General features: G+C 45.7%; 1 protein-coding gene across 1 annotated transcript in view; it reads right to left on the bottom strand.

The window, feature by feature from the left end:
- Window positions 1-12976, bottom strand: part of lyst (lysosomal trafficking regulator) — a 59567-nt gene that overhangs the window by 3801 nt on the left and 42790 nt on the right. Inside the window, exons 20-48 of the mRNA XM_005946836.3 lie at window positions 12802-12939; window positions 12523-12721; window positions 12304-12432; window positions 10884-11508; window positions 10112-10292; window positions 9206-9375; window positions 8835-9065; window positions 8480-8646; window positions 7558-7710; window positions 6742-6933; window positions 6433-6644; window positions 6105-6314; window positions 5652-5828; window positions 5365-5441; window positions 5073-5261; window positions 4734-4879; window positions 4542-4638; window positions 4391-4452; window positions 4169-4224; window positions 3905-4057; window positions 2573-2817; window positions 2274-2340; window positions 2029-2185; window positions 1466-1606; window positions 1150-1367; window positions 822-1049; window positions 509-698; window positions 288-424; window positions 81-179 (exon numbers count right to left, since the gene is read on the bottom strand). Of these exons, the coding sequence (XP_005946898.1) occupies window positions 81-179; window positions 288-424; window positions 509-698; window positions 822-1049; window positions 1150-1367; window positions 1466-1606; window positions 2029-2185; window positions 2274-2340; window positions 2573-2817; window positions 3905-4057; window positions 4169-4224; window positions 4391-4452; window positions 4542-4638; window positions 4734-4879; window positions 5073-5261; window positions 5365-5441; window positions 5652-5828; window positions 6105-6314; window positions 6433-6644; window positions 6742-6933; window positions 7558-7710; window positions 8480-8646; window positions 8835-9065; window positions 9206-9375; window positions 10112-10292; window positions 10884-11508; window positions 12304-12432; window positions 12523-12721; window positions 12802-12939 (5046 nt within the window). The remainder of the gene's footprint in view (window positions 1-80; window positions 180-287; window positions 425-508; window positions 699-821; window positions 1050-1149; window positions 1368-1465; window positions 1607-2028; window positions 2186-2273; window positions 2341-2572; window positions 2818-3904; window positions 4058-4168; window positions 4225-4390; window positions 4453-4541; window positions 4639-4733; window positions 4880-5072; window positions 5262-5364; window positions 5442-5651; window positions 5829-6104; window positions 6315-6432; window positions 6645-6741; window positions 6934-7557; window positions 7711-8479; window positions 8647-8834; window positions 9066-9205; window positions 9376-10111; window positions 10293-10883; window positions 11509-12303; window positions 12433-12522; window positions 12722-12801; window positions 12940-12976) is intronic.

Raw genomic sequence — 12976 nt, 5'->3', positions numbered from 1 at the left:
GGTAATCGGCGGTGGGTGGGCGGTTTGGGTGTTCGTGTGCAGGCGGAAGGTTAGAGGGGGACGTTGCCATGGAAACGCACCGTGGTGCTGGTGAAGCGGTTGCTGTAGGCGGTGATGACTCCACACTTGCTACCCGTAAATAGCTGGCAGCCATCGGGCACCCAGGCGCAGCTGGTCACCTGGAGGAGAGGGAGACGGACGGTTGGATGGAGGAGCGCACACCAAAAGCCAGATAACTCTTATATAACAGGTGGTCAGGATTTGTCGAAGCATAAACTGATGCGTACCTGGTGAAGCTGTGAACACTGAATGAAGTTGATAGGTGGCTCGCTCTGCTTGCTCTTCAGCCTCAATATGTTGTCCGCGTAGCCCCAGCTTAAGATGGCTGACCACTGGATGTCTGTGCTGTGCATGCTCCGCACACCTGCAGAGCAGAGAAGAAAAATTTAATGCGAGTCAGCGGGGCACTTGTGCAATACTGTCTGGAATGAGTCTTTGGGCTTCCTACCCTGCTCCTTGCTGTAAATCATCATGAGGCAGAACTTGCTGGAGAGGCCGCAGATGGCTCGCGTCGGCAGAGCCAGCAGGGATCCGAACCTTTCCCCGTGCGGCTGACTGAAACACACCACTGGGTCCGGAGCGGAAGGTGAGCCCACATACTCGCCCCACTTCAGACCTTTGATCCACGGCAGCGGACTCTGGGGAGAGGAAGAGAAAATTGCTAGGTGAGGAGCAGATCATTTCACGGGTGGTGAATTAAGTCATGTCTTGCTCAGCGCACAGCAGGCTGCCAGAGTCACAAACACCACAGAGTTGATTACCGGGCAGACTATTTCCTTGGCTGGTTCTCTGCTTTCTCTGAAGGCCAGCTGGACCAGGAGGCCCATGGCTGCTGGCAGCTCCCCCTCCATGAGTTTGGTGCTTGTCCTGCTGATGTGAGAGGTGTTAAAGAGCTGCCTGGGCGTCTGTCCGTATGTCTTGATCATCGTCTCCAGGGCCCGTCGCTGAACAGGGTCTTCTACAGCCGAAACATCCATGCCAAAATAGGTCTGTAAAGAGTGACATGAAACTGGTGTCTGAGCGACAAAGGTTTATTATTTATTTTTTTACACTAACGTCGAGGAAATGCGAGCGTCAGCAGCTACGTACAGCTGGGTGGAAGACATTGATGGCCTGGACCGCTGCTTTGCCTTTCTGCTTGAGCCCGAACACCAGATCGATCCACTGACACAGCGTCTGGGAGACCTGATCAGACTCTAGTGCTTGTCGGTGGATGAGGATGAACAGACGTGGGTCGTTGCGAGCCCACGGCGGTAAATTCACATGATTCACCCTCTCGCCATTCTGACGAACCCCGAAATCAAAACCTATCCAGGCAAAGAAAAAACAAAAAAAAAAGAGGAAATTCTGAGAAGATGAAAGATGAACGCACAAAAGCTAAAAATAGGAAAGGAAAACTAATTACCTTCTCTGTTAACCAGGAATTCTGGGAGGTAGAAAAACTCTGGGATGAGCTCTTTGACGTCAGTCATTGACTCGTAAGAGGACAGACGCCACGTAGTGTTCATGGAGTGAAACGTCCGGTCCGGGATATCAAAGCTCTGGTCTGATTAAGGCCGGAGACAGTCTAATTACAAATTCGACTCACTGATTGAAAACATCTTTCATGACCTTAAACACCACGCTCGCTGAATACATTTACAAATCACATAAAAAGATGCCTCGGAGGATCAGATGAATGCAAAATAAATTAAAGAGAAAGAAGCGAGGAAGGGGAAGGGTGAGGAGCTGATCAGAGAAGAGTGTAAAGATGAAGCAGGCTTTCATGAAGCAATAACACAGACACTGCAATCCTATGTTAGATCTGAGAGCACCGTGCCAGATTCAGGCTTCACATAAAAAAAACAAAACATACTGTTTGGTCAGTATAAGTATAGCATCATTCATTTATTAGAGGCCCAAAACAATTAACCATAACCATAAGATTTTCTTCTTGTATTCTGAAGGAGGCTTAATGTTGCGACTTACCCTGATAGGCGAGAAACATCTTTGTGAAAGGAGGCATTCGAACCAGGAAGTGCAGCACAGTGCCGCTGTTGGAGTAGTGGGAGCCGTAGTGGTAAGGCTGGACGGGAGGCATGGGGTCGTCCTCACGGATGCCCTTCTTGTACTCCTCCTCCAGGTACTGCACGAGGAACACGTCAGTGTGTTTTTATTTATGGAATATGCAAAATGCTCGAGTAGCACGTGTTGAACCAGACACGAGGACTTACCCTGTAATTATCCACGTAGCGATCCTCTTTCTCTTTGGACTGGACGGCGATGGGTTTGCTCAAGTTCCTGCGTTAAAATACGAAAGCAAACAATTGTTGAGCGATGACATCATCAGCGACAGAAGCGTTGACTTCAAAGAGACGCCAGTTCCCTTTCAGTTTTTCTCAAAAAAATATAACAACAGTTCAATGTTTGTCTGGATTCATAATACTTTAATAGAAAAGCTTTAAACGGGAGGCTTTAAATTAGCTTTTGTGTCAATGTCAACTCGGGAAAAGATTCGTCATCCAGCACGGACCTGTAGATGTTTGGGTCCTGCAGGTCGAGAGTCTCGTTGGTGTAATCTCGCAGGATAAAGGGGAACACCGGGTACTGCATGAGGTCGTTGAAGGAGCGGCCGGCGTGCTTGTTGAGATGCGTGAGGTACTCGAAGTTGGAGATCTGACCCGAGCCCCAAAGCTGCGTGAGCGCCGTGATGTTTCCGTGCTCCAGCAGGTTGGGAAGATCGGAGGTCAGTATGTTGTGGTAGACGTCATCTCGGAACTGAGGCCAGAGCAGAGACACCACGAGATCATTTCCAGAGGTAGTTTAGAGACTTGACTGAAACATGGTGCTAACTTGCAAATGTAACATGAAAGATGAACTTTAATTTAAAAATATTTAATGGCTAATCCACATAAAACAATTAAATTACTCTTTAGTTTTAGTTTCATTCATTCTAAAGCTTCTCCAGCAAACCGAGCTTCAGATTCTGCAACAACTATGATAGAACATAACGATCTTTACAATTAAAAGGCTTCAAACCATTAGTAGCTCTGTGAGGCTTATATTATCGTAATGATGTTGAATTACGATGATCTCCCGACTATAATCCTGATCCACTGACATCACATTAGGTCAAGCATGCAAACATTTACACTTTAAAAATTCCATATCCTTCTGAACTTGAAATAAATACAAAGGAGAAATGGAAAACTTTTCTTCCTGCCTTATTGAGAGAAAGGTTTTCAGAAGTCTGCAAACATTATCTGTTTGGCTTTCGTGTGGCTCAGTAGGTCGGCACGCCCTTTGATTTTTCTGAATTAAAAGCATGAGCAATAAGCCATCTGTCTGACCATATTGTAACTTTCTCTCAGTGTATCGCTTTAAGCCACTGCAAAATAACGATATATTTTCACAGCAGAGTGCGATGCTACTGAATCTTATTATCATGGCTTATTGTCAAGATCGATTTCTCGCACGGAGCACTACAGAGCCAGAGGTTTCAAGAGCAGAATACCAAAAAGGCAATTCAACAATTAACTCCCACAGCATTTATTTTTTCTTCTTCTGAAACTGTGATTTTGTCCAATCTTTCTCTTTGACCATCACTATGCTTCTTTGTTTTATCATTTTTAATCACAGTCCATCCTGTGCGGTTACATTTTATACTCAGATGAAACACAGACTGGAATATTTCCTCCTGTAATCTGCTGGGTAGTCTAGTCCAGTCAGCGCTCTGCAATAGTTATGTTGAACAGCTAAAGTAAACAACTTACAAGATCTACTGTTTATTAATCATGAGCATTAACCAAACCTTCCCCAACCGATCCGGTGTCTTTTATTTAAAAGCCCCTCTGACTCCACTCACCTTGGAGTTGTCAAAGGCCAACAGCAGCGTCCTGCCGTTGGTGAGGAATATCTCCACAGCGTTGTCTCTTAGCTGCCACCATCGCTTGTGCACCTCCTTGATCTCCTCGTACGTCCAGGAGAAAGAAGGTGCCTCGGTCTCCCCGTGCAGGCTCTGCTCAGACACACAAACATGTTCGGTGTTGAGTAGCCAGGCGGAAATTATTGCAGAAATTATTGTCATTCCTCTGGCAGGGAACACGCCTGAACGGTGCTCTGGCTTTACCTGGTTGTCATGAGCGTCAGCAGCGTTGTCCTCCACAAAGTACATCCCACACTTTCCTGTGAGACAGCACAGGGTGAGAGTGAGATTTGAACGCAAGACAAACAAACGCTTCCTTTACTGAATAAATAGCAAATGCTTGTGTGTGATGGAGGAGCAATACTCCGCGGTGCCTCAGAGAGAGCAGATTATGGAGCTCTGTTTAAACAGTGGCCGGTGTCTCACCCAGAAGAAGCTCCCCTGCTGTTTCTCTGGAAGGGGCAACGCTGATGCAACGTCTGGTGAACCTAAGGACAAAAGAATGACGTTTTTCTTACAACCTGACATGACATGTTCACTTAAAGGGTTACAGGAAGAAAGAAGCAGGATGTTATACCTGATGGATTCACTGGTGGCTTTGTCTTTAACAGTGGAGGAGAAGGAGGAGTGAGTCTTATCCTCAAACAGGAAGGACAGCGGTGGCTTCACAGTTTCTATAAAAAAAAAAAGAAGAAGAAGAAAGAAATATGAGATTTGGGAGACACCAGTGCGACACAAAATTTAGCCAAAGAGCATTTTTTCCTCCCACCTTCAGGCTTGCGTCTGTCTTTGAGCAGGTATTTGTTGGGGATGGTGAGGTAGCATCTCTGTAGCCGCCGTCGCTCACGGTTCGGCCCTTCGGTGGGGTCCAGCTGCCAGGAAGTTGGGTAGGATGTGGGATCGTACCAAACCGCACTGGAGGAAAAAAAATAAAGAAAAAGAAACTAAAACAGCACACTCAAAACCTTACATCAGTACAAAAGAAAGCTTTGCAGGTCTGAAAGGGAAGTATTTGATTTGTTTTATTCGCACTTTAACCAAAACCAACAAACAAGCAGCCACAGCGAGGATGACATGAGCAGTAATGTAGATCATGAACAACTCCTACCGGTCGTGTGTGAGCTGCTGCACCAGCTCCTGCCAGTGGCGGCTGGCACTCAGGTCAGTCTTGTAGAGGCCCCTGATGTGCTGGATGACTTTCTTTCTCTCCATGCCTTGCCGGAGGGACACAGTCTGAGTGATATCGGCTGCAATCTTGGATATATCCTTTGACTTTCCATCCAGCCTCTGGATAAGACTGCAGAGGAAAAATAAAAAGAGTGAGCGAACGAAATAAAACAAACTAACATATGATTCTTTCTGTTAACAATAGAAAAAAGAAAGAAAAGAATTATACTCACTTCCTCTGAGCATTTGCCATTTTCTTTTCCCATGCTACTTTACTTGTTTTCTCTTCTGCTTCATACTTGAATTTTTCCTGTTGCAGGTAAACAAATTTATCTGAATAATAAGAAAACCTGACAGGCTGTGCTTAGCATTTATCAAAGACAGACTTTTGCTTGCACTAAAGTTAATATATTTCATACAGCTGAAGGGAACAGGTGAATTAGGTCAGACTAAAGCAGCCTGGAAGCTGCTGCCCTTTCCTTTAACAATGACTCTTTGACAATGACCGTGTAGGACGTACCTCTTTTATGGCCTTGAGCAAGTCTTGTTTGTGTGGAGCATTGGGTGGGATGCAGCGATGACCGCAAAGCTTGAGAGAGGTCATGAATACACCCACGGCGCTCTGCTCTTCTTTGGTGAGGTTATCCTTGTGATCGTGCAGCATCTCGTACAGGTACAGCGACAACTTTGGTCCGTGCTGAGAGCGGCGAGAGAAAAGAAAGTGCAGATTTTAGTTTATTTGTGTCTGAAGTAAGTCACAGACACTGGCTATTGGAGCAGAGCTTCATCTAGCTTTCAGTAAAGTCTGGCAGTGGGATGAACAGGGAAAGACACCAATTTTTGAACTTTTAAAGCTAAAGAGTTTTTTTCTGTAACTAATCCGCAATTTCTCTCATTATATAGATTAAAATGAACAGAAATATCTCACTTTAGGGTCTAATTCATGGGAGTTAACATGACAAATCACATTCACCTCTAGTCCAGGGCTGAGACTCTCCTTGAGGATATCCAAATGTTTGGGATCAAACACAAACTGAAGTGCCTCCTTCCTGTCTGATAGAGGAAGTGCAGGGCTGAGTGTGTGCACCAGCAAACGGCCAATTTGGACCCGAAAAGTGTCCCGACAGGACCACAGGATCCTTCGCCACTGCTGATGCGGGGCTCCGCCACGACCTGTGCTCCCCTACGGATGCATAGTAGCAACACTAGGTTAGCCATCAAACGCTACAACGCTCAGAGTATAGGTTTACAAATAAGAGCTTCTAAAGCATGAAAAAGCTTCAACTGTACTGCTGTCGTACCAGGCTGACTTTGATCCCGTCCATCATGAGCTGGAGGATGTCCTTCTGGAAGCTCTTCTTGCTCGCAGGAGGTAGAGTGAAGGGAGTTGGAGAGTGCGGGACAGAAGCGGAGCCACCATCTTCGTGCGGTTGATCAGCTGGATCTGGTGTGAAGAGCTGTTGGTCTGTGCACTCTGGGATATTCAGCAGATCAAATAAATCTTGACTCACATCTAAAATAAGGAAAACAAAAAAACAGAAGCAGGATTAGCGTGCAGTGTTCATGAAGGGTTTAGACCAGATCATTCAAAGAAACACCAGGTTGTGTACCGTGGTAAATGAGTCTGTTGACGGCAAGAACCACAAGCCTCTGCAGCCGCTGGACAAACTCGGTCTCACTGGCACGGATGGGGTTTTCCTGGCTCATCCTCCTCTGCATCATTTGGTTGAGCTCGTCGCTGGCTACAGAGCGCATTCGCATCAGCAGAGAGTCAGTCTGGGCCAGAGAGAACCGGCGCCGACCTACAAGAACAATCTTGATAAGTGCTCGAATGTGGTTATAAAATTGGTAGTCTGGGATAATTAGCCAGTTTTCAGAAAGGATAAGCACACGTGTTTTTGGTAAAGAGAAAATTATTAGGATTCACTAATCAAATAGTCATCTGTGCTGGAATGCTTAACACTGACGAAGTTAAGCATTTGATCTCTCACACACTCACATGCACACAGAGAAGGCACCAGTAACACACTGGGGTACTGGGCAAATTAACCCCCAAGGTGAGGTCCTGGGGACAGGGTGAGTTCACTGCATGAGAGGGAAACATGCCCCTTGACAGGGAGGATGTTTTCCGCTGTGGACCGCAGTCCCAGCTACCTGCGTCACAGTGGAGCATGTACGATGGAGCTCCAGTGGGGGAAGGGAGGGGGGAGTCCTGGGACAGGAAGCTGAATGGAGGGGACAAGGGGATCTGGCCATAGGAGCAGTAGTGCTGCCTGGGGATGCGGGGGATAATGGAGTCTTTGATGGCAATGGAACCTTCAGATCGGGATGAAGAGACGATCAATAAACAGACACATTTCTACCTCCAGCAGCACAGAAGCAGACTGCAGCTTTCTACAGTGCCAGAGCCAGTTTGAGACACTCACCGGCGATGCTCTTGCGTTTCTGATAGATGGCGTGATGCGGAGAGCTTGGAGCGTTAACAGAAGTGCTCAGTTTCTGAGGTTCCTGGTTGGCGGTCGTTTTTATAAACTCAATCGCCGACTGAAGGACACGGAACTGCAAAGCCACAGCCATCTCTGGGAAGAGAAAGATTTGTGTCATGTTAGAGCCAACCTGCTTCTGATGAGTGACTCGAGGTCACGCTCTTCATGCTACAGTCAACTGACAGGTTAGTCAATTTTACAATTAATTACTGCTCTTTGATACTGACAACACTAAAATTAATGGCAACAGGACTTGCAGACAGAGCAGCACAGGTAGCCTCATGCGGCATTTAATGGTGTTGATTACACTAGTGATGAACACACACGCCTCACTAACAAGGACACAGTCGTTAAGTTGAAATAAGCAAACTGCAAAGTGCTGTACAATTAAGACTTGGAATAATTATGAGAAGTTGAGAACAACAATACAAAATGTTTTTTTGCACAGAGCCCCATAATGTTAATAATACATCTGAACATTTGAATATAATATCTGAAATGAAAAACAACCAAAAATAAAAAGATACACACTCATAATGCCATTCTAATGCTTCTGTGATCACAGAATGATAATATCAGATCATAAATATAGCGAGGAAATAAGTGCTAATGGGGAAGAGGAGGGAGAGATATTTTTCAGAGAGCAAATAAAAGGGAAAAATGAGAGAAAACCATTTGGTGGGAAGATGAAAATGGGAGATATTTCTCAAATGAGTTTCCACTCTGCAGATGGAGATAATAAAGTGACAGCCCTATTTGTTTCTGTAGCCAAGCTTGACAGCTTGATATCATCCACGATTGCAGAGCATGGGAGGTGACAAGACTGATGTGTTTTGCATGTGTATCGAAATACGGTTCTCACCTTGTGTGCGACGCATCTTGCTGGTCTGCATGAAACCCAGTAAGGTAATGAGGTCTTCGATGATGCGGAAGTACTGGGACCCAGAGGAGCTGCAGGAGTGAATAGTCACAGCTACAAGCATCTGCTGGATGTCACACACCAGGAGTTTGTAGTCATTCAGGGGAATACTACAGAGGGAGGACAAGGAAAACAAGAAAATATGAAGCACAGGAAGTCAGTCTACCACTCACATGTGCCAGATCAACCAACAATAAGAGGATTAATGATTTAATTCTTGGCTCAAAGGTTCAACACAAACGTGCTATGAACCCGTGGAGATGTCTGAATGAATCATTCCCTGTTCTGGCAGTCGTACCCGTTCTCCATGCCATTGAGGGTAGACAGGGTGTTAAAGAGCACGTAGAGCAGTCCGTGGTCTAGCAGGATGTCTGCCAGCTTGGGGCAGGCATTGATGAGCTGCAGGAGCATACACAGGATGTTGTGCACCAAAGAGTTCTCATACAGAGAGTTCTCAATAAGACCCAACACTGGGATGATACAGCGCTTTCTGAAGGGTGAGAGATTTTCCATTTCCTCCAGGTCCAGACTAAAGAGAAACACGAGAAAGAACAATGTGGCACAACATGAAGAATATGTTTGCATCCAACATTATTCATACGGCAGACAATTCTATACATATTAATGTGCAATCATGCGCCTGTGGTGCAGTGGATGTTATGTACTCACTCTTCCTCCAGGCCCACCGGCCGTCCAAACAGCATCTCCAAGAAGCATTCAAGGAGCCCCTGGCTGCCTTGGTGGATGTATAGTTGGTTGGCCAGCAGTGAGAAACCGTGATTCTTCAGAAACTTCTCCTTTTGCTCCTTAAGAGCTCTGGTGAAATAGGCGTCCAGCAGCTGGGTGGGAGAAGCAGAATAAATTACGCCTGTCAGTACAGAGGAGTACAGCGCCAGTGTTATCCCTCAGCCTCATAGAGGCATCCGTGGTATTACGACAATCCTCCTGTTTGTTTTATTAACAGCTGTTGCACCCTTTCACCTCTGACAATTGGGTTGTAGCACTGCCCCTATGCTCCACAGGAACCACATGTGTGTTGGCATTTAGGAGGGATATGCACAAAAAAATTTGGATTAATTGTTGGAAAATATAGTGGGCTGAATGCAAGGTTTTTCCCGAAGAGCCACTATTTACAAGTAATTTATGATTAACAAAAGAAAATGTGTAGTGAAGTTTCAGTGTGCAAACCTTTTAGCTGCAATAACCACCTAGTTTATAAAATTCTTAAAAATACACAAAAGTAAAACAAAAGGCTATTCAGTGACACATTTGTGATTTGGAGTTTTGATGGGATTTGTAAGCATTAAGGGAAAAAGTAGTGTTCAGCCTGTCCAAGCTGTTCCCAGCTTTCTAAAAGCTCAGTGTGAGGTATCTCGGGGGAAAAAGTGCTTGCTGCAAAGCATAAAATACAAAACTAATGTGTAACTACAGCTTGTTGGAATGGCAATGAGCTCACACATCCTACAGCTCGTGACAGTATTTTGCAGAAGATACTGGGATGAAAATGAACTCCTGGTGCAGAATCAGACCCCCCTCTGCTTTACAGTACATCAGACTCTCTAAGGAGAAACCAACCTTCATGACTCCTTGCTGGATGAGCGGTGATGAGTGATTGACCAGGACGATGAGGGCCTCTGTCTGGATGAGTTTGTCCATCACCTCCTCAAGCATGAGGTCAGGCAACAGCAGCAAGATGCCCCTCAGAAGATCATAGAGCCCACAGCAGATCAGCACCAGGCAATCCTCTGTGCTGGACCTAAGAAACACACCAAGACGAATGTTACTGCACATGAACGGCTACACCAACCAAATAACACTAAGAAAGTCAAGTACAGACAGAGTGTTGAATTTAATATATGTTACATCCATAAACCGAAATTAGCATCATAGTAGCATTTCAGCATTGCTCGCAACCCACGCTGTGCCTGCACTGACACTCACTGACAGAAAAATCCCAAAGATCCTTCAATTAAAAAAAACAAAACAAAATATAAGCTTAAGTTAGCAGCTGACAAGGAGGAATAAGCTGAATCTATCACGGAAGTACAAATCGTTGTCATAGTTGGCTGGGGATTATTACTCTGAGCACATGCTTTATGAAGATTATGCAAATCCCGACTCTGGTCATTATCAGATGCGAGACGTTTCTGGTGATACATTCAGGGCTAAACCCACGTGCACGTGGATTTAGATGAACTGTTGCTCACTGCAGCTTGGCCACAGTTTGTTATGGGCTGCATAAACATAATTACTTATGATAATGAGCGCTTAAAACATCCCGAGTGTTTTTTTATTTATTTATTCATTCACAGTATATCAAGCTGCCATGTTAAAGAGAACTACATACCTGTCATTGGACTCAGTCTTGCTGTGAGCCCTCTCATAGCCAGGAGAGTAGGTGTAACTTTCCCAGTCTTCAGGCATGGAGCTCCGGTCAGCAGCTGTGGGCCACCGGCTGATTGTCAGCGAGCCATTTGTAGCTGGGAAGGCCAGACCCAGACTAGCAAGATTGCTGTGGCTCCTCTGGAAGGATGGGATGCCTTTCAGGCTGTCAGGTCGGCGTGGCGCCTCGTCCATGACCCACTCGAACCTGTCCTCGGACTCTGCCACCCCAACGCTCCCGTCTGCCAGGCTGTCGACCTCTGCTGCCTCATCCCGCTCCTCCTCCACACTGATGGATGGTGTGCGCGGGGTTGCTCCCTCGCCCGCGTCTTTGTCCTCACATATCGTCTTGGCAGACTCACAGCTGCTGAGGAGCTGCTCATCACCTCCGCCCTTTTTGAGCGTCTCTGTGCTTCCGAGAGCCTGATGAGTGGCGAGGGACGCCCCGTCACCTTCGGCTGCCTCGTTTGAGCTACTGCGTCCGAGCCGAGGCGTCAGCAGAGGCGAAGAGTACGGAGACGGCCCCAGACTAGGGGCACGTAATGACTGATCATCACCTCCATGATCAAGGGAAGAAGCATGGAGATGGCCTGGAAAACACAAGAGACTCATTGAGTATTTGCAAATGCTTCAATTAAAGGCTGCAGAGCACCTTATTTGTATGCACGCATAGTATACAACACTTAAAGTGCAAACACAAATACTCAGAGACCAGCGGGCTGCGGCGAACAACATAATGCGTCCTTGTTTAAACAGGACTAGGAAATTAAATCTATCCCCTTATAGCTGAGTCGATCACAAAGTATTGTAGGAATTACTCATGTGCTTGCTAAAGTTTAACTAAAATAAAATATAAATCAAAAAGAAACACCGTGATTGCAAAATGGGGCTCTTAAAGTAAAACCAGGAATAATAAATGCTCAGTCAAAAGAGGTAAAACGATATGGTAATTAGATATGTTGAATTTATATCACAAAGTATTACAAAGAGAGGCTCTAATAGACTTACATCAAGCTGAGGTTATTTCAAGTCTTTTTAAAAGCTAAAAGCAGAGGAGGATGCGAGGGAGAGTTATAATGACCTAATGCTCATGCATCAGCTTTTTCCCACAAGTAATGATGTTTACATTAAGTTCTTAAAATAAAACTTTTGAGACCAATTCATCACAGAGTGAGGGGGAAAAACCCAACATAATCAGGCTGATACAGCACTAAACATGTTAAACAAATTTCCTTTGTTAGAGGCACATACTCTCATAAAAGCACTGCTGAGCTTTCGATTTATAATATCATTCAAAGCAACAACCTGAGGTCTGTATTTAATTATCTGCTGTGTTAGGGTACTGGGAGTGCATTAAGGTTGGTGTTTAGTTGGAGCAGCTGTACCGTCATGAGGAGCATCGGCGAAAGCAGTCGGGGAGAGCGACACCACAGAGCTGCTGGCAGACTTTCCTCCGCTGTTGGAGTGTCTTAGGTACATAATGGACTGCACCTTCTCCTGGTACAGCTTCCCATCTGACAGAGAAACATCAAAGGAACATGGCACATTAGGTTAATGGATCTTTGATATGGAGCCGGTGCGCTTAGCTGCAACCGCTTCCTCACCTATATGCAGTGAGAAGTAGAAGGTGGATGGAGTGTGGCAGACGTAGGTGTTGGTAGGTGGGTGCACTGCCATCAGGAAGTTATAGATCAGTTTTAGCAGATCCATGTCCGGAGGAGACCCGAGTACTTCCTGGATGATTTTGATGAATGACAAAGACACCTCCTGTGGGATCGCTGTGAGATGCTCATCCCGATGTTCCTTAAAACAAACACGATATTTAAAATAAAAAGGAAGGAAGAGGGAAGGGAATGTGAAGCAGCTCTGTGGCAGCGACCTACCTGTAATACCTGACAGGTGAGCAGGAAGCGATGCACTACTTCAGCCTTGAGGAACTGACGGATGTTAAAGACCTGATGAGGGTGGTGAACCCTGATGAGGATCTCTAAGGCAGCGAGCAGCGTCTCCCACACTCCGCACTGACACAAAGAGTAAATGACACCATATGACGGCTGA

This window comes from Haplochromis burtoni, unplaced genomic scaffold (genome assembly GCF_018398535.1).
Source record: "Haplochromis burtoni strain Fernald_Lab_line unplaced genomic scaffold, NCSU_Asbu1 Contig_499, whole genome shotgun sequence".
NCBI lineage: Eukaryota > Metazoa > Chordata > Actinopteri > Cichliformes > Cichlidae > Haplochromis > Haplochromis burtoni.
The sequence above is the reverse complement of the archived record's forward strand: the minus strand, read 5'-3'. Positions and strand labels throughout refer to the sequence as shown.